Genomic DNA, 22021 nt, shown 5'->3' with positions numbered 1-22021 from the left:
CTAGGGAAAAAAATCCTGTATATAAAGATTAGCTGTTTTTTCAAATCCCACCTTAAAAATGCTCAGAGTTATTTATAGTCCAGTGATTGTTTTCTAGTCAGAAACAGTATGTGGTGCAGATAGTATTATGCCACCTACCCTTTCTGTATATTCTGGATAAATCTCAATCTGGGTAAACCAACATATACACAAATCTACACAAACCTTCCATTATTTAACCTCAAAGACAGAGCTCAAGAGAAATTACATGTGTAGTCTAAATTTTATGCAACTTCAAAGGTTCTCATTAACCCACTCACTCTGAAATTAACAAACATTCACACTCATTTTTCACAGTTTTCCAGTCAGAAAATTATTTTCTAACATACCCTAAACAAAGAATATTTTCTTTATACGCAAACAGACCATTGCTTTTAATAAGAATCATTTATTGTATATTTTTAAGGTGGAGGGTTAATTAGTACAGTACTATGCATAACCTCATTCTTAAAAAATTAAACACAAATGGATAAAAATGGCGAATCTGAATGAGCATGTAAAAAGACAAAAATTAAGCATATTTTTATAGAGAATGTTTCCTGTCATACCTATGTACTGATGTTTTTCTCCATTTTGTCTTTAAAAATGTATGGCTTGTTCCTTTTCTACGTAATTGCTGATACTTACAAATAATGAACATATTTGCCATCAATTAATAAATGTTACATACAGTTGTAGATTTTTCATTCAACTCAGCTGATTAGTTGCCTGAAATACTCAACTAAACATAGCACTGTTAAGAAAGTTAAGAGTCCATTCCATTTGTCTCAAAAATGTAGTATTGAGTTATGAAATTTTCACAATAGTATATAATGCGAATGTCCCAGCTACAAAGTGATGAATGGAAAATGTCAACCCTGATCTGTTAGCTGTATTAATATTATGACTTTAATAAGCATTACAAATTTTTTATTAAATGTTATATTGTGGAATAAAGTAATCATTTATACTAATAGTGGAAAAAATGATAACTCTTACAAAAACATAAACCAGCATTAACTTGTTTTATCACTTTTATAAAAATTGAGTTATTCCACAAGTTATCTGACATACCAGGAAATGACATTCAAGATAACTATCTAAACAGGAATCACTGCTGTTAAAAAAGGGTTGGGGGGGATATAGAAGCTCTGTTTAGTACACATAGTGTAAATTTTAGACCTAACTGGATAAAAGGAAAATATTAAAAATATATCTATAGACAAATATCTGTACATCACTCCCACAGCTAATCTATAGACACATTTAAGAATATTATAGGAATATATCAATATATTTGTCAAAGTTAAGGTTCAAATGTGTTATATCACAGCACACATCCAAGAGTGTATGCCACAAGATTAAAAAATTCCCACTGAATATAACAAAATAAAAAAAAATCTGTAAATAAATATAAGGCATTCTAAAATAATACCTGCAGAAAATCAAGAGTCCAGCAAAGATTTCTATTATCTAAATTTTACTTCATATATTCATATATTCTTCAAAATAGATTTAATTGTAGTGCCACAAATTAACAATGTTCAACTGCTTACCAAAAATACTCTTTTCTGGAAACTAAATGTTACTACTTAAAAAAAAAAAAAAGTTAGGTGCTTGAGGGAATAAGAATGCAGCAGAAAATTACAGGAGCCCACATATCCTTTTTCTTAAATTTAATTTGTCATATATAAGGTTTTTATATACAATCAGTGTGCATTGTAACAGTTTTTATTAAAAGTCAATCAAGTTTATCTAAAATGTTACCTGGCTGCATAGCACAATTGACATTATTGCCCACATGAAAAGGAAAACAAATGGATTTACAATAACTTTTGGCCTTTTGGATTCTGGAAGTGTTCATAGACCTACCCTTTTAAACCAAATGCATCTGAAAAAAATGTTTCCAGAGCATGCAGTTTAGATTTTACAGATCATCTCACCATTGTTACACAGTATTGACTAAAAAAGGGAAAAGGAAAGAAATAACATGGATCTAATAAAATAGTCAATATAAAAAGGACTATAATGGAATTAAGTGGCCCCTTTCCCCATTTTTTTACATTCTAAACAATGATTCCATCAAGACAAATCATTAAAAAGTGTTATTACACTGATATATATATATATATATATATATATATTTAAACAATAAGAAGGCCTGAGTTGGTAGGGAAAGGAACAGTCAAAAAAAGCCTGAGAAGGGGAAGGAAGTAAGGAAAGCTCATTTAATTCATTTACAATAATTTACAGCCATTGTGTGTGTGTGTGTGTGTAAAAAGGCATAATAATAGATCACAAACAGGAAATTCCTGGCTATTTTACAGATATAAGTACAGAATTTAAATATTCAAGCTTGTGATGGAAAGCGGCAAGGTGGTCGCAGTGTACAATGTAAACAAGTAGCTTTGGAAAGTGAATAAAGTCCTTGAGTGTGTTTTCTTTATTAAGAAAAGAACTCTCTTTCATTCCTTCCTGAAACATGATCACAGGTAAGAGTAAAGTTCATATACAAACATAATTTAAATGGAGTCAGTCTAAAATTACTGACTTAAAAACAGTTTTATCCAGCCTACATGGAAGGGCAGTGTTGAGGTCCCTGTAATAGTAAACATTTTCCATTTCTTTAAAAAAGAAAAAAAATAGTACTACAATATTTGTAGTACAGTGCAGCATAATCCTTAAATATAAAAATATTTTCTCTTCTGTTGGGATAATAGACCTTGCATCCTGGAAAGAAGTAACAATACTGCTACTGACAGAAGATCTGTTTATATCTTTCAAGTCATGTAAGGCAATCACTGTGTTGGTTTATGATGTATGGCTAAAAGAAAAGTCCAGACAGACAGCATCAGTTTTTGTTATGTTTTCCGACTACTCCAGGTATGCTCAGGTGTACTTTTGTGTTCAATTGAGTGTTCAAATGGAGATCTGGAGCCATAAGGAGACCTCTGGTCTAGTGGAGATCTGGGGCCACTACTGGAAGCTCTATGGTCCATCTGCCAATCTGAGTGATACCTATAGTCCCTGGAAGATTTATGGTGTGTGTATTCAGAACTTGATCGATGGTCTGAATGTAGCCGATGATCTGAATGAGAACGATGATCAGAATGAGTTCTGTCTTTTAAACTTCCTTCCAAATTTGATCTGTGGTCTCTACTCCTGTGATCATCCAGTTTTCTGTGTTTCTCTCTATCACTGTAATATCTAATAAAAGAGAAATTAGGGATTTTAAATTAGCAATGCTAATGAAATGTTTCCAAATAAATCTGATTAAAAATAAAACAAAAATAATGCATACTTCTAACGGTATACAAATTCAGGTTTCATCACAAAATTTCTTAAGTGAGTTCATTAAAAATAACTGAAAAATTATCTCTGCATGTCTTTGGAAAAATTATTCCATTCATAAAACTAAAGTGAAACCATATAAAGCACTTCAGATGGCATCTAACGTCACATGGCCATTTAAGATTGGTTGCTACTTTTTCTTCTATGCATCATTTGCATTAATGCATCTTTACTGGAATTAATTAAGATAACTATATCCATCTAAAATACCCTTGAAATCAGAGCCTTTTGAGTCTGCAGCAGGAAAAATAAATAAAAATCTCTAAAACAGTCTATGATATATATGTATAAAAGAGAACTTTTATTGGTTGGTGATGCCTATTAAAAGCTTCCTTAATCTGATTATTTATATAGGAAGATTTGATATATAAATCATTGTGAAATTTACTCCACACAAATGTGTGGCAGTCTGCTAAAAATTTATGGGAGTTTAATGAAAAATAATTTCTACGATATTTGCCTTTTCAAATAAAATACACCAAATACAATTTAATGGTTTTTTTGTTCACAAAAGGTCCTCATTATAAGCAACATAAACTGTTATGCAAGTCTGTGAAATTATAAACATTTACCACTACAAATATGGCTTTTCTTTCTCATTGAGTGCTTTTCTAAGTTTATAATGTGGCTGTGCTTCTCAGAAGAAATTTCAGTGAGCACAACTAAAATACAAACAAACCTATTAATTTCTTAATTTCTGATCTTTTACTCTTCTGGGTATTTTTATTTGGTTTATTAAATGAAAATATTCCCTTATCAACAGGAGTAAAATAAATTCTGTTATTATATTCCAGTTGTTTTACTACTTAGACTTCAAAAAAACTGTAAGTGGAGAAAACTTCGTAATTTCAGGACTATCTTCATATTGCTTTGATTAAATTTAACCTCAATGAGTTGTTTTCACATAAATTAATTATTCAAACAAAAATTAGGTTTTTTTAATGCAATGGAATGTAGAATTCACCATCACACTTCAGCCACAGTTCATCAATCTTTTATTCTACCTCACTATATTTGGAAAAGTATTTTAGCCGACATTCTCCAAACCAACAATGAATCCCATGACTACAGAACTCCCTACACTATTTTCTTACTGTATACTCTGACCTTAAATTTATAGTTTAAAACCCATTTTTATAAAGAAATTCAGTTTTTCTTATTTAACCTTTATTTTACATAAGACGTGTTTTGATTACCTGAAATTGAATTGGTCAATAAAGTCAAAAACAACAAATAAAGACATCAACATGCAAAATTTTAAAACTGTCAAGCTTACCTGCTGTCTTGCTTGTAGTGATCCCAATCACGGTGATCTTTACCATTACTAAAAGAAGAATAAGGTCTCTTCCTAGAGTCACTCTTCTTGTACGAATCTCCCTGATGTCGGTCTTTATGATGATCGTGATATTGAGATAAGTGTCTATCAGATGAATAACTGTCCCTGCTGCTGTCATCATGATTTGTATTCTCTTTCAATCTTTCCACATCTGTTAGATAAAATTGTCCAACTTCTGTTAATGACTTAAAAAAATACATGGTAAACAAAAGTAATTTAACTGCTAGATTATAAGAACTCCTGTTTCAGCTCCAACCAACAAAAGTGAGAAAGTCAAAGTGTTAAGTCACTCACTCCTGTCTGACTCTTTGAGACCCCATGGACTGCAGCTGACCAGGCTCCTCTGTCCATGGGATTCTCCAGACCAGAATACTGGAGTGGGTAGCCATTCCCTTCTCCAGGGGATCTTCCCAACACAGGGATTGAACCTGAGTCTCCTGTACTGCAGGCAGATTTTTGACTGTCTAGTTCCCAAATATAAGCAGTTCAAGCACTTAGAAAATAGTTTATAAAAGGCCATACTAAGGCTTATGAATAGGTTTACTTTAATCTGAAATGTGAAGAATCACAACGAAAAATATAAGGTCCATTTCCTTCTCAGACTATACTTTTATGACTCTTGCACAGAGCAATTAATTACTCAATTAATTAGATTAATATAATTAATCTATTAATATTAACTAATCTGTTAATATTCCAAATAATTTTTAAAAAATATGTTCAACAATTCTATAATTTCTAGAAACTGGTAATAGTGATTTATGAAAAGTTAATAAGTTAAAAAGGAATATTAAGATACTAGTTTTAATATGGGCATTTATCATCTAAAACACCTCACCCTCCCAGCAAAAAAAAAAAAAAAGCTAGTTTTTAAACTGACTTTCCAAAACAATTAACAAGACTGACTTACCTGGATTTCTAATCACTTGAGTATTCAAGCTGCTGTTCTGGTCATTATTTTGCTAAAATAAATACACATTTGTAAGAATCTTTTAAGTGGCCTCAAACAATGTTGTAAAACATGAAAAAGAAAATCCTGATGCTAAAAGAAGTTCTCCCCTATTAGAATGTATAAATGTAACATTAGCAGATATTTTTTAAAAGCAGAAACTATGGGTCCCATGACTTCTTTTTTAAAAAACTGAAATAATTTTAGACTTACAAAAAAGCTGCATAAATAGTACTGAGGATTCCCATATGCTTTTCACCAGTTTCTCCTAATTTTAATGTTTCTTACATAACCATAGTATAAGAATTAAACCTAAACATTTATATTTTATTACAATACTCTTAACTGAACTACAGACTTTATTCAGAGTTCACATTTTTCCACTACGGTTCTTAGTCTCCAGAATCCAATCTGAGACCCAGGTCCTCTTCGTTTCCTCCAATCTGGGACAGTTTCTCTTGTCTTCCAAGACACTGACGCTTGATGAGTACCAGACAATTAGAAAGTATTTCTCAACTGGGGTTTATTTGATATTTTCTCATGATTTGACGTGTGATTCCTTTTTGTGAAGAATTCCACAAAGTGATGTACCTTTTTCAGTACACAGTACAGGGGGTTCATGATGTCAACATGTCTTATCACTGGTGACATTAATCTTAATTGCTTGTCTCCTCTACAAAGCTATGATTTTTCTCTTTGTAATCAATAAAGATCTTGGAGGAGATACTTTCAGACTATGCTAGTGTCTAGTTTTCTTGCTCACTAATTTTAGCTTTCCTTGGAGGATCTCATCTGAAACAATTTTTACTGTGGTATTAACACTTTAATAGAGATTTTCTACTTCCCTTATTCCTTCTACATTTATTAGCTAAAACAGGAAGAATATCTCTTTTAATAACTAAGAAAAATGATGCATTTACTTACCTGAGATTCCTGCCGTTTTTTAATAGCATGCTTATATAATTTATGTAATTTTCTTGCATCGAACTCAGTAAACTTAGATACAAAAATCCACAGGTTTCTAGAAGAATAAAAGGGAAATTAGTCTGGTGGAAAATACTTAGTTTTTAATGAAATCCCTTTTCTATACACAGAAACACACACATCTTAGCCCTCTCTGGAACAAAGTCTCAGGATGTTATTTCTAGCATTAAAAAAAAACAACAAAAAACCTTTGTAAGTGGATAAGATTCCCAATAAAACTAGACAGTGTTAACTTTTACTTCTCTTCCAAATTCCTTCATTTTATAATCTTCGGATTTGAAAAGTAGTCACCAATCCTAATTTGAAACCAGAGAGAAGTAAACTTACAAAGCAGGAAGGGATTCATATTATGGTTCAGATTAGATATAAAACGAATAAACTATGTTAGTAGTTCAAGTAAAATATCATCAGAAAACATGGATTAAACTTGTGAAAGAGAAGTCCTGAATAATGCATTACAAGGATACTGTCATTTTATAATTGTGATGTAATGGTCATAAGAGTAACGTGATCAGACACTGTAAGCCCAGGACAGTATTCCCTGCTTACGCCTCTCTCCCCATCCCAAGGCTGGGATTAGGATTAGTATATTGACCATGGTATTCCTTCATAAATTCAGATGCAGTCTTTGGATTCGTCTCAACACAGCTTCTTCAGAGCCACTACTAATCAGTGACACGTGAGTTGAAGTATGTCTGCCATCACTACAATAGTAATAATTTCATATATTTACAATTTTTCTCGACCCTCTAGCTTTCCAGCAGGTATGTTAAAGATTTTGAATCCTGCTTACATAAACAGAGTAAAGAAATTACTAAATAGCCAATGATGGAGGTTTAGTGGACTACCTAACATCAATAACTTTACTGAGTTCAAGCAACAGATTTAAGTGATTTTTTTAAAAAAAAATTTATTTTTGGCTGTGCTGGGTCTTCGTTGCTGCGTCGGCTGTTCTCTAGTTACGGCGAATGGGGGCTAGTCTTTAGCTGTGGCGTGTGGGCTTCCCACTGCAGTGGGTTCTCCTGCTGCAGAGCCATAGGCCCTAGGTCTGCAGGCTTCAGCAGTTGTGGCACACGGGCTCGGCAGTCGTGGTTCTCAGACTCAGAGCACGGGCTCAATAGCTACAGTGCACGGGCTTAGTAGCGCCGAGTCACGTTGGACCTTCCTGGATCAGGGATTGAACTCATCTCCTGCACTGGCAGGTGGATGCTTCACCACTGAGGCACAAGTCCACTTTTATGTGATGTTTTAGAAATAATAAACCCTGTATGTGTGAATAATGACTTCCTAAAAGAAAGTCATCTCTCAGTGACAGTAACAGAAGAAAGTCTAAAGAAGCAAAAACCCTTAGCTAGAAAATAACTTTTCTCATTCCTTTTTATGGGAGAAATAACATTATATAACAAAAGCACTTAATTTGGGGATTTCTGTATAGCCAAGACGTATTTCTCTCAACTACCAAGCATCAATTGCCCAGGACTACAAAACATACACTGTTAGGAAGTCTTGAATGAGAGAACTGCAAAAAGTGCCTAACCTGTAACCATCCTTCAGGAAGGCACAGTCAAACGTAGCAGAGAATTGTAAAAACAAACAAATCGGGTAATGAGACCAAGTGACTGGGTAAGGCCAGAAGACAGGGTTCCTAATTCTTTTTCCACTGACATCTAACGTTCCCAGCCTTCTGACTTTGAACACAGATATGTGTGAAGAGCTGCCTGCTAGTAAACTACTAAACTGCAAAGTAAATTTCGGGTGGAGAAGGCAATGGCACCCCACTCCAGTACTCTTGCCTAGAAACTCCCATGGATGGAGAAGCCTGGCAGGCTGCAGTCCATGGGGTCGCGAAGAGTCGGACATGACTGAGCGACTTCACTTTCACTTTTCCCTTTTCCTGCATTGGAGAAGGAAATGGCAGCCCACTCCAGTGTTCCTGCCTGGAGAATCCCAGGGATGGGGGAGTCTGGTGGGCCGCCGTCTGTGGGGTCGCACAGAGTCGGACATGACTGACACAACTTAGCAGCAGCAGCAAATTTTGGAAATCAGAAATCTGTGTCATGCAATAACTACAAAATTATCCCAGCATATGTGCATACAGAGATGGATAACTGGTGATTTCTAGAAGAATTCTTAGCAGTGTTGTTAAGTCAGATGTGGCTTCCTCAAGTGCTTTCTTTTCTTTTTTAATTTAGTTTGTGACAGCTGTTTGCTTAACTGCAGTATAATATATATATATATAATATATATATTCTTCACCAATATTTGGGTCTATAATTTTTGGGTCTACAAAAACTATAAAAATGTACTGCAGTTTAAAGAGCAGTCACTCAAACCCTAATATTTAATGTGCATATATATGTGTAATATTCTCAAAATTTGTTTCTACAGTAACACTTCATATAGCCTGTTAATATTGGCTACTTAAGTAAAATATGCAACATAGTAACAAGGTTTATCAAGTTATCAAGACTAATATTAGCACGCTAATTTAAACTAATGGAACATTTTCATAATACACATGCATAATTATTTTGTTAATTTTTCGACATCATGAAAATTTTCATACATCAAAGATACAAAAGAACTTTACAGTGATTACCCATATACTTAACACCTAGATTCTCTTATTAGCATTTTACTGTGCCTGCTTTATCACATATCATTCCATATAGCCATCCCGCTGTCAATCTAATTTCTGTCTGCATTTCAAACAAAAAGTATAGGTATTAGTGTATCTCCCCCTAAACACTTCATGCATAGCATTAAGTAGAGTCAATATTACTTAGTTTTTTTATTTGAAATATTCTTTACATAATACTACTCTCTGTAATCAGTTATCAATGAAATGAAAGAAAGAAGAAATAGCTAATATCAAGTCATGAAAGATATCAGATAGCGGTTGGGGAAATCAAATCATTCAACAACTTCAATACTAAATATATTAAAATCTTTTTAATTTATGTATTAATTAGCCAAATCCCATTATTGTCCATTGTTTGACATTAAACTAAAACAGTTTCTTTTGAAATTAAAATAAAAAAAAAAGCAACTGAGAAAAAAATGGATGGAGAACCTGAGTATTTTTCTAAAGACATACAGGTGACTGACAGGTACACGAAAAGATGCTCAATATCACTATCAGCAGGGAAATGCAGATCAGAGCCAAAATGAGATGTATCACTTCACACCTAACAGCTATCATAAAAAAGGAAAAACAAGTGTTGGCCAGGATGTGGAGGAAATGGGGCCCTCATGTACTACTGCTGGGAATATAACGTGGTATGGTCACTATGGAAAACAGCATGTAGGTTCCTCAAAAAATTAAAAATAGAACTACCATATGATCCAGCAATTCCACTCCTCTGTACTCTGAAGGAAATGAAAACACTAATTCAGAAAGATATATGCACCCCCATGTTCACTGTGGCATTATTTTACAAAAGCCAAGACACAGAAGCAACCTAAGTGAGCATCCATAGATGGATGAATGGATAAAGAAGTGGAATTCTCTCGCTCACACACACACACGCGCATATGCATCCAAAGACATATTACGCAGACATAAAAAGGAACACAACCTTGCCATTTGGGACAACACGCATGGGCCCGGATGGGTGGAACATACAACAGAATAGACTCACAGAGGACAAACTAGTGGCTGCCAGAGGGCACGTCACAGGTGCATGAGCGAGCCAGGTGCAGGGCATTAAGAAGTACAAACTACCAGTTACAAAATAAGTGCGCCACGGGGATGTAACCTACAGCACAAGGGACAGAGCCAATAATGTCAAACTGCATGGCACCTAAGCTACAAAACCATCGGATCGCGGTGCTGGGTGCCTAAAACTAACAGTGGAAGTCAGTTATACTTTAATAAAGTAAAATGCAAGTTTTATCTTGTTTAGAAATAAATGAAATTAAAATTGTGGCGAATGTTGTGACGAATTGGGTTCTATTAATGTATAAAGTACTTGACTTATTTGTTAAAGATAATGAGCACACTCTAGTTTTCATTTTGTTGTTTATTACAACAAAAGGCTAAAGAGAATCACATGTCTTTATGTCCCCCCCTCCCCACAACTATCAGCATGTCTTTAAATTTTTAAGAACACTATGTTAGGGAAATGGTCATCAGAAGATGTCTGACTCTTTGTGACCCCATGGACTGCAGCACACCAGGATTCCCTGTCCATCACAGGGACAAACTTAGAAAATTAAATAATACCCAAATGGAGTGAAATCCACAGCAGCTGAGAAAATTCAACTAGCCTTAAATGAATTTATAGACTATTGCCATTCTACAGTTAAAAGAGTAAAGAGGTAGGGAATTAATAAACTGTTAGTAATTTCTCTTTAAAAATACCTTTTCCATAGGCAAAAATCTAGTTGGATAGATTCTGGTTGTAATTATATCACCTGCTAAACTGTGTGATCTTGGGCAAAACTCCAGCCCTGGAACTAGTGCAAGAGCCAGTGCCTTGTCAAAGGTCGTGCGCTACATGCCTCCTCTGCCATACCCCAGGTCCCAGCCCTTCAAGTTGTTTCAGTTCAGTTCAGTCGCTCAGTCGTGTCCGACCCTTTGCGACCCCATGAATCACAGCACGCCAGGCCTCCCTGTCCATCACCAACTCCCGGAGTTTACCTGAGTCCAATTCTTTTTCTTCTGTAAAGTGGAACTAATAGCTGTTAAGACTTCCTAAACAGAGCATTTTTAAAGGGATCTTACAACGAAGCATAGGAAAGTACAAGTGAAACACAAATATGCATCATTATGGTTATCACTAGATTACAAGTGATTTTTAAATAAAAAACTAGTGTTGCATATCCTCATCAACTATTCATGTTTGTATACAAGCCAAAATACTTGTATATAAACATCCGTAAGCAAGAAATAAAGTCAGTTATAAAATTATGGTTACTATAAAAATTTGCTTAAAGTCAACTGCTGTATAATCATGGATCAAGTCTCTATCTTTACAATTGCAATAAGGTCTTGAGCGTTCTTCCTTTTGTAGAATCACTAACCGTAGCTGTGTTCTGTGCAGTGGAGTTGGGGCAGGGTCGGGTGATCAGAAGTTCAAACTTTAATACAAGGGACTCTTTCCCTTGCTTCTACATTTCCCCCCAATTTTTCTCCAAGACAGCACTGAGTAAAAGTCAATTTGCTCTTGAAATATTTCTCAGTTAGGGTCTTTGTGTACCCCTTGACCATTTAAGGGAATCGGGTATAATCAGAGACAGTGGCAGCAGGAGTAAGTACCAAGGAATATGAAATCAAGGTAGGAGAGTGGGAGGAAAAACAAAAGGTAAGCTGCCAGCTGCGCAGAAAGAGGAGTAAAAGCTTGGAGGTTAAGGGCAAACACAAAAGTCTCTTGGCTATTTGGTCTCTCTTCTTTTAGAGGTTTTTTCCTCCCCCTTTCCCAGTAACTAAACCTGAAGTAACTACTTGTATTAGTCAACATGTAATTTCAACAAGATGCTGCTCATTTCTAACCTAAAAAGCCAGTAAAATCAATACTCAATAATCTAAACTCTAATTACATGAAGGTTTAAAAACTGGTATGTAGTACACAAGTATTTTCAGAGAGAAACTAAGCTCCTGTTACACTAAAGGCAGGAAATAATTTTAATATAATCCTTTAATTAAATTCAGCTTTAAAGATAAATCACTGCATTTCTTTTATTTTCTAATTTTATCTCAGACAAACAACAATCAAGCATATGGTAAGGAGTCAATGACACAGAAAATTTAACTTTGGCTCTTAAATATGAAAAGACAGTGCATGTGGCTATATTCTCACTTAATCCTGGTATATATAGTTGAACTCCTACTGTATCCCTATCCTGTAGTTCTGTACTTTAGAGGTCACTGTATGAGTAGATAAGAGTTTGAGAAAAATGGAATAATTCTTTTATGGTATTTAGGAAAGCATTAAGCTCCAGTATATATATCCCAACCATAAATAAAAGATTAAACTAGACACTATGAATATAGTACTTGAGAATTACTGCCTCTCATTCCTCATAAAAGGGCTTCCCTGGTAGCTCAGGTGGTAAAGAATCTGCCTGAAATGCAGAAGACCTGGGTTCTATACCTGGGTCGGGAAGACTCGTGGGAAGGGATAGGCTACCCACTGCAGTATTCTTGCCTGAAGAATTCCATGGGCAGAGGAGCCTGGAAGGATACAGTCCATGGGGTCGCAAAGAGTCAGACATGACTGAGCGAATAACACACACACTTTTCATAAAAATCTTTCATTATTCTTCAATAACTGAAAAATATGCGGTCTTAACATTTTACAGGTGATAATACTGGGGTGCTCATACTTAGTGGTAACTGTTCAAGGTCATAAAGTCAAAAATTAGGCAAGTTGCAGCTAAGTATGCATGTCCTGTGATCCAACCTTAGTGAACCCCCTCGCCATTACAGGCACATGGCTTTAGACTCTTCTTACCGTCCACGCAAGGCTTCAGTTTCTTTAGACATAAGCTCAGCTTCACTTGTTTACAAAAGCCTAGTGATCACGATCAACTTCCTATCTCCTCTTTCTAAAATGAGTCCTGGTTGAGTTTAAGAAGGGGATAAGGATAGTTTTTTTTTTAAATTTAGTGAAACCATAATGTCTCCTGTAGAAATGTGTCATGAAAATGTTTTGTTTGGATACGCAGCTGCACTGCATGTAGCAAAGAAATCAGTAGGTTAATAAACAGTTGTCAATAACTAGTTTATGCTCATTTTATTGTTTTCCTAGCCTGTCTAGTAGTCTGGCTTAACAGTGACCTGGATTTGGTAATCATTAAGTGACTAATATCACGTTATAGTATCACTTATCACATCATATCATAGTTCAGATTTACCTTAAGATCAAATGTGTTGCTGCTACTTCTAAAATGAACGGGAAAATAGAGTCTGCATTTTACAATGCTTGAGGACATTTATTTTTACAAGGTTTTATAGTCATACTGAGAAGATGAACTGCTAAATTTATCCAACAAATTGGCACACCAACATTTGAGGATACTATTGAGAATAATTTTGTAAATTGGGAAAATTTTTAAGAATAAAATGCAATCTGAATGTTAATGAAACACCTTTCACTATTTATTTAAAGTCAGAGATGCCACCTGTGGTTTATCATTATGCACAATTAAGGAATCACTTATTTATAAAACGTTTTAAAGGAAAAAAGTGAAAACAGTCAGCCTCCCTCTGTAAACATTCTGTAACCTAAACTTCAGGAGGTGGAAAAGAAACTGAAATACAAGCGACAAACCGTGAAGTGAAGTTGCTCAGTCGTGTCTGACTCTCTGGAATTCTCCAGTCCAAAATACTGTAGTGGGTAGCCTTTCCCTTCCCCAGGGTGTCTTCCCGACCCAGGGATTGAACCCAGACCTCCCACATTACAGGAGGATTCTTAACCAGCTAAGTCACAAGGGAAGCCCAAGAATACTGAAGTGGGTAGCCTATCCCTTCTCGAGCAGATCTTCCTGACTCAGGAATCGAACCAGGGTCTCCCGCATTGCAGGCAGATTCTTAACCAGCTGAGCTATCAGGGAAGCCCTAGACACAAGTAAGAGACACATAGACAGTTACATAATTAAATTTAACACGTCCTGAAAAATGCACATCACTTACTTTCTCCACTGCTTGATTTGTTCCGGGTTTGTATACTCTTTCAGACATTCTGTGATATGGTCTCCGATTTTTATCAAGCACTGTCTAGTATGTTCCAGTTGTTCTCTTTCCGAAAGGCCTCTCTCAGGCCTATCAAGCTGCTTCAATGCTGCTTTGACAGGCCTCATCCTCTCTTTACACTTCAATAGGAAAAGAAGAGCAGAACTACATATTAAAGGCATGAATTCAACACAGAGTTAGTTCTTCCAGTGATACTCACATGAGTAAATGTAGCATGAAATGAGCATTAAACGTCAAGAGTTTTCCCCTCAGATTTTATTCAGAAAGCAAGGTTTTCCATTATCATTTAAAAATCAATCTTTGTGTAAGTAAAAGCCTTGGATTTTACTTACTTTTTACAAAAACAGTTACTTTCTACACTGTAGCACACCATTCTAAACAGTTTTAATGTTAAAAGATAAAATATTTCTGAGTATAACTTAATATTCTATATTGGCTCTAGTACAGGACAAAATGTAAAAGAAACTTTATATAATACACTGGCAAAGCTATAACTTCAATACAGCTACAAGTATAAACTGTCTATTCTTCTAATTCCTTAGGACAAAACAAAGTAGCTAATGATGAATTTTGCTGCCATCCTATTGCAGGTAGTCAGGGATGTCAGGGTGTTTGATAGAAACCAATCTTTTCCTTGGCCTACATATCACTAGAATGCTAGTAAAAGGACAACATACCAAAAACTATACCATTCAATAAAGTCCAATTTCTGTAATAAAAACTATTAACCTTATACCAAAACCAGACTAAAAATATTGCTAAAAAATCAAACTACAGATAAACTTTATTGTATATAAATGCAAAAACAACTTTAAATTTCATAGTAATTATATCCATGAGTAGCAAGTAGGGTTACTTCTGGGTGTGCAAGGATGGGTCAACTGCAGATGATGTATTTAGTTGACCTAACGCCACCATTTATTTGAAAAACAGAAATCCTCACATCCCTGCTGTGAAGGATCTTTTTTATAATCAGGTGTCTACCTTATATGTGAAAATTTGTTTCTGAGTACTTGTTTTATTGACCTATTTCTTCACATCAGTTGGGAGACCTTCCATCTTTTGTCAGGCATAATTTAAATAACACTGGAAGCACTGGGAATTATGTATTCTTTAGTTAAAATTAGAACTCAGCCAAGCCTGACTTTTTTAAAAAGGGAAAACATTTCTAATTTTTATGTTATTCATATTTATTCTCTACATTTTCTATTTCTTAATTTTGGTAGTTTATGTTCTGCTGCTCAGACTCAGTTGGGTGTATGCTCAGTTGCATCCAACTCTGCAACGCTGCAGACTGTAGCCAGCCAGGCTCCTCTGTCCCTGGGATCCAGGTAAGAATACTACAGTGGGTTGCCATTTCCTTCTTCAGGGGATCTTCCCAACCCAGGGACTGAACCTGCATCTCTTGTGTCTCCTGCGCTGGCAGGCAGATTCTTTACCACTGTACTGCCTGGGAAGCCCCTTGTAGGCATTGTTCAAGAGCCAGAAAATAGAGCAGTAAATAAAATGAAGACCCTGCTTTTATGGAGCTTGTACTCCAGTAGAATAGAGCCAATAAATAAACAAGAAATAGTGTTTAAAATGGTGACAACTATGATTAAAAACTAAAAGTAAGACACAGCAGGGAGCTTTCTACCTTATATAAGATTTCAGACTAGGGTAATGTTTGAGCAGATAGCCAAAGAAAACAAAGGAGTAAGCCATTTCAAGCAAAGGGAAGACCAAGTTAAAAACATCCTGTAACTTGTCTGACATGTTAGAGGGAACAGTAAGAACTCTAGCAACTATGAACTGCAGTACTATCAAATTCAAATACATTTTTAAATGTGAAGTTTTCAGAGATGAATATAAACTCGAATGTTACAGGTGTTTTGCCAATAACAGAAACGTCACTGCTTACAATGCTGAATGTCTTCTGGTCCAGCTCTTCAGACTCTTCTGCTACGGGCACTGGCTCGCCGCTGGCGGTGATGTGAACCGGAGCATCCGACACTGAAGACTTCTTAGCTCTGTCCCTGCCGTCAGACTTGGCTTCACTCAGCTGGTGAAGAGAGAACAAAGACACGCAACAACAAAGGCGAAAGTTACTAACGCCTCCGGAGGACAACTTACTCTCACTGTAGTCTATAAACTTTACTCACATTTAACATTCTTGTGTATTTTATCTTTTCCCCACCTGGGGAAACCAAAACCAAAGCTATCCTGTGATGTTACTTATTAGGTAAGGCATCTAAAAAAGGACTTAAACCTGTTTTCTACTCTACTAGATATGCATATGTATTTTTAAAGAACTCAGTTATTGAGATTAAGTGGGCTGACAGGCAGTTTATTCTCCTAAAATGTAAATACGCTGATTGTGTCACTTTCTAAATTTTATATTATGATTTGCATACCTTTTCTTCTTTTATGTCTTTTTCTTTCTGTATAGCTTCTTTTACTTTGTTTTCTCTTTTCTCTTTAAAATCCTTTTCCTTTATATCTTTCTTATCCTCTTTTTCTTTTATCTCCCTTTTAAGTTCTCTTTTATTTTCCTTTTCTTTTGCTTCCCTCTTTTCTTCTGGTTCCTTCTTTATACAAACATCTGGCTCAGTTTTTTCTTCACTGTCTCTTTCTGTTTTAACTTTTTTGTTTGGATGTTTCACAGAAGTGATTTCATCCTGAAAAGTGCAAGTATGGCCAATGTATTACTAACCAAATCTTGACAAAGACTAATTTCTTTTCTTTGCATGACTACTGACTGCATGTATGTGGATTCTGAGAGAAATAATCCAGAATCCTGTTAGTAATGATACATGCAATAAAAACTAAGATAAGCCAATCCCATTCAAAATTCATAACAAAATGAGACAATGTCTTCAAATGGCAAATGTTTGAAAAGGAAGGACCTTCGCTCTCTCCCTTTAGTGACATATGATATTCTACTGGATGGCAGAATTCTATTCTATAAATGAGACTACACAACAAACTATAAGAAAGGACTTCAGTATCTAAAAGTAAAATTTTAAGCCTAAGTTCAAATTTCAAATGTGAAGCATACTGAAAACATGCCATATGCCCTTTTCTATATATAACAGGTTGCTTTTCTAAAATACATTCTTACCTTATCATCATCTTCATCAGACTTTTCTGAGGGCAAGGGAGAAGAATCACTCTTTATTTCCTCTTTCACTTTTATAGACTTCATTGCTTTATTCTTCTTAGCTCTTGCTTTTCGCCTTTTTGACCCTCCCTAAAAATAATTATTTTTATTCTCACCAACCCCACAGATTCCATTAAAAAATCTTAAATACTAAATCTATGAAGCTAAAAGAATAGACACTCCTACCCAATTCTTAGTCTGTTGGTACTAAGTTACACCAATCTTAGAAATTATCAACAAAAGTGATATAGCTTAATCAAATGCAAATTAATCTGAATAAATGCTAACCAACTGTAATTATTCCTTAAAAAAAAAAAGTGTAGAGAGAAGTAGGAGGGCTGTTCACAATCCTAAATTATTATCTTCAGCTAAACAATGCCACCAGAGATAGCATTAGAAATTATTTTAAATAGTACAGAGGTAGTTATTGACACTGTGGTCACAGGTAAACTTTCAAAGGTTGCTTTAGTTTCCAATCACCACTCTTTTACTGCCTTTTTCCTTCTTCTGTGGAGCACGATCAATAAATAAGCTTGGTGATCTTCAATACTTCCTATTCCTTAAGCTGCCCAATGTCTCCAAATCCAATTATTGCTCTGTCTCCAGTAATGGAGGGTTGACCTCTCAAAAAACACCCCATTTCACTCCAAAAGTTGCTCCCATACTAAATTCTAGGAAAAAAGAGATTCTTCTTCTGGAAGACATATGACTCACTAGAGTTTCAACATGAATGCTGAGATCAGTTAAGGCAAAATACTACCATGTTCAAACGAAGCTACTAAATTACAGATAAACACACTGATGAGCCCATGTTAACCACAGGAATCTAGGGTGATGGGGTAAACTAGGTTTATCTTATCCAAAAGTAAAGTGCTCTTAAGCATCATATTTTAACTTACTGCACCAGAAAGCCTCTGAGCTTCTTTTTTTGCAAGATCTCTACTGAGTAATTTGATGAGGTAGTCCGCACGTGTCTGTAATTGTTTTGCTTGTGGTTTTTTATCAGGATCATCTGGAAGAATCTGAAAAACAATTAATTTTTTCATCTTGTCTTTAATAAATAACATGAGAAATGATAATCATTTAAAAATGCCTTCTCAAAAAAAACATGTATAATGTGCTGGCAAGTTACAACTCTTAAAAGAATAAACAACACTGAATGCAAAATACATTTTTTATACCTATGCCACATTCTTTCTCTGGAAATGAATTCTAAATACACAAGAAAACTATACCTCTATTCATAAAGAGACTACACTGTATGAGGTTAGAAATTTCTTTCAAATACATAATGGTATATTAGCAGTCAGTGTTATTAAAATCATAGTATTCTTAGATTTCCTTCCTTCTAAACAGTGGATTTAACTATGAAGTATACAAAAATCCCTAGAATATAAAGTATCGTCCATCCAAAGCAGGCACTGTGACAAACCTTTTACAATGAAAACATAAACTAATTTTGCTTCATAGTAGCAAATGACAAGCACCTGAAGGTTCTCACTTGTCCATGAAGAAGTAAAATATAAAAAGATAAATTATAAGAATTGGGCAAGCCTCCAGTGTTTCCCATTCTAGGCAAAGAAATGTTTATAGTGAGTGTGCGCTGTGTTGTGCTGTGCTTTGTTGCTCAGTGGTATCCAACTCTTTGCGACCCCATGGACTGTAGCCTGCCTCTGTCCATGGGGATTCTCCAGGCAAGAATACTGGAGTGGGTTGCCATGTCCTCCTCCAAGGGATCTTCCCAACACAGGGACTGAACCTGGGTCTCCCGTATTGCAGGCATATTCTTTACCATCTGATCCACAAAGGAAGCCCAAGAATACTGGAATTTATAGCCTGTCTCTTCCAGGGGAACTTCCCAACCGAGGAATCGAACCGGGGTCTCCTCAATTGCAGGCGGAGTCTTTACTAGCTGAGCTAGTAAAGGAAGGTGAAGCCCAGGAAAGCCCATAATGAGTGTGGTAGCATCAAATCACCAAAACTCCTAAACACTGGTATTTAAATACACACACACACACACACTCACAAAACAATCCTTTTCTGCTCTTGATTAATATAGATAGTTAATGATTAAATGAGAGGCTTACTTTTTAACCTGATACTGTGAAAATAACAGAAATGAAATTTCAAAGGTAAAGCAGAATCTAGACATCGTTTAAATTCAATCCCTTCATGAAAACCAGATTCCAAAGAAGCCAAGATCACAAAGCTCAAAGCTAACTTTCCTGACCCTGAGTTGACTTTATTTCTAACATAATTTAAGAGCAAAAATTCAATTGATGAAGAATGGTCAACAGAATCAAGTATTTCAGTACCTTGTGTGTCAGACTGAGGTCAGGATCCATTTTAATCATTTCCCAGCTTCCATATCCATATTCATAGATACCAATTAACAAATTGGAATCATCTTCTTTGCCCCAGTCTATATCAAAATGAGCTGCCTTCGTGTGGCATGGGATGATATACCTATCATTAAAGTTAAGAACCACTGTCAAGTTTATAATTGCTCATTAAAAATTTTGAAAACCATGTTTGATCATTAGAACTTCAAAATACTGTGCTTTATTTTTAAAAACATTTCATTCAAACTGGCCATGGAATAAAAACCACTTCTAACATACACTCATGTCCAAATTATTGAGCAACAAGTACTTTACAACAGAAACAATAACTCACTGCTTTCTTTCTTCTGGGTCTGAAGGAATGGCTCTGTGCAGCGGCATTAGCTCCTCTTCATGGGCAATGACCAGCTTGGCATTCACTTGCACACCTGATACTCGGAATGTCGGGCCCTTTACTTTTCCAAGGCTACCACCTATATTTGGAAAAGAGTATTAGAAAGCATATAATATATAATTCTATAAAATACAAAGCAGCATATGTTATTACTTATATAAAAAAGTTGCAGTATTTATTCACCTATATTTTTAAGTATTCCTTATTTGCATTAAGGGGAGAGGCTTGCTGGCAAACCTTAAATTTCACTCCATGTCTTTTCACTGCATACTGATGATTATAATGTAGCACAGGAGGATCCACAAGAAGCATTTCATGTGCTACAGCAAACGCACGAACCGTGCTGTGCTCAGCTGAGCAATCACGCCCCACTCTGGGACTGCAGTCCCAATGGACTATAGCCCGCCAGGCTCCTCTGTGCACGGGATTTTTCAGGCAAGAATACTGGAGTGGGTTGCCATTTCCTCCCCGTGGGGATCCTTCGGACCCAAGAACCGAACCTGCACCTCCTCAGTCTCCTGCACTGGCAGGTGGGTTCTCTGCCACCGCACCACCTGGGATTAACATGTCAGTCATTCTAAATAAGAGTTCCAGTATGATTTTTTTTCATTACATCTAATTATTGAATCTTATCTAATTATTTTTATTTAGAAAGATGAATTACAAAGTACAATGAAGTAACTATGTTAAAACCAGTATCACATGTGTATACTTATAATATCTCATCTATTATAGCAAAAATACAGTAAAGAACCCACCTGCCAATGCAAGAGACATAAGGGACATGAATCTGACTTCTGGGTCAGGAAGATCCCCTGAGGAGGGCATGGTAACCCACTCCAGTATTGCCTGGAGAATCCCATGGACAGAGAAGCATGGTGGGCTACAGTCCACAGGGTTGCAAAGAGTCGGACACAACTGAAGTGACTTTGCATATATACTAAAAATAGAGTAGAACTAACAATTTCTGATGTTACCTCCCAACAAGAAAATAAACCAGGCAGATAGTTTCTACTGCCTTCAATAATACAGTTCTGTTCCCCATTTTCTATTACCCGGAAATGGCCTTACTTTGTTTTATAAAGCATCTTTCAAGACTAATAAATAGGTAACTTAACACATACTATCAACCAAACTCAATAAATTAAGCAGATTTCAACAATTCCATTTCTCTTTCTTTAAATCACTTTCATTTTAATATCACCTGTTCGTTCTGTTCCTGAAGAGTTGTCCTTTAAAGCTTTAATACAACCATTATGTACCAGTTCTCCTAGTCGTCTGAGGTCTGTCTCTGACTTATCAACTAATTCAGCATCTCGAGCAATTGCATCTAATCTGTAATAAAATAATACAATTTTCAGGTAAAGGCAGAAAAAAAACGAAGCCATTTAACATACATAAGAGTAAAGTTTTATAATTTTTTTTATTACTACACACTAAGCAGATAATATGAATAATAAATGTTCAAAACATTTTTTTCTTCATCTAAAATAATTATGTAAGCATTCCATTGTAACTTCATACAGGTCCTCTCAAAAAATAGAATTAAGCCAATTTGAGTCTCTGCCGCTCTATACTTGAGATAGTAGTTACAGCAGTTATTGAGAGTAACTGATAAACTGATCTCTGAAGTCAGAGGGTAGGTTAGCAACTTAGCTTCTCTATGGATGAATCTGCTATTTTTACAAGATTGTAAGGAAAAGGTAAGAAAAAGCATTTGAAAAGTACAATTATAAAAATGCAAATGTTTTACAGACCATGTATTTTATAGAAAACATTTGTAGATAAAATTTTAGAGACTAGAATTAAGGA

General features: G+C 35.4%; 1 protein-coding gene across 3 annotated transcripts in view; it reads right to left on the bottom strand.

Annotated features, from left to right (window-relative positions):
• Positions 1-411: 411 nt before the first annotated feature.
• CHD1 (chromodomain helicase DNA binding protein 1) overlaps positions 412-22021 on the bottom strand; it is a 76483-nt gene continuing 54873 nt past the window's right edge. The window contains exons 26-37 of one of the 3 annotated variants that reach the window (XM_055429569.2): positions 21414-21544; positions 20150-20288; positions 19789-19939; positions 18373-18495; positions 17435-17563; positions 16728-16991; positions 16235-16375; positions 14275-14453; positions 6579-6675; positions 5616-5667; positions 4646-4856; positions 412-3225 (exon numbers count right to left, since the gene is read on the bottom strand). In XM_055429569.2, the coding sequence (XP_055285544.2) occupies positions 2880-3225; positions 4646-4856; positions 5616-5667; positions 6579-6675; positions 14275-14453; positions 16235-16375; positions 16728-16991; positions 17435-17563; positions 18373-18495; positions 19789-19939; positions 20150-20288; positions 21414-21544 (1963 nt within the window). In that variant the 3' untranslated portion in view covers positions 412-2879. The remainder of the gene's footprint in view (positions 3226-4645; positions 4857-5615; positions 5668-6578; positions 6676-14274; positions 14454-16234; positions 16376-16727; positions 16992-17434; positions 17564-18372; positions 18496-19788; positions 19940-20149; positions 20289-21413; positions 21545-22021) is intronic. The other 2 variants (XM_055429570.2, XM_055429571.2) reach the window with 2 other exon arrangements.

This window comes from Moschus berezovskii, chromosome 8, assembly GCF_049115385.1.
Source record: "Moschus berezovskii isolate FMDL1 chromosome 8, NW_MosBer_1.0, whole genome shotgun sequence".
Classification (NCBI taxonomy): domain Eukaryota; kingdom Metazoa; phylum Chordata; class Mammalia; order Artiodactyla; family Moschidae; genus Moschus; species Moschus berezovskii.
Note: the sequence above shows the minus strand (reverse complement) of the source record. Positions and strands in the feature narration are given on the sequence as shown.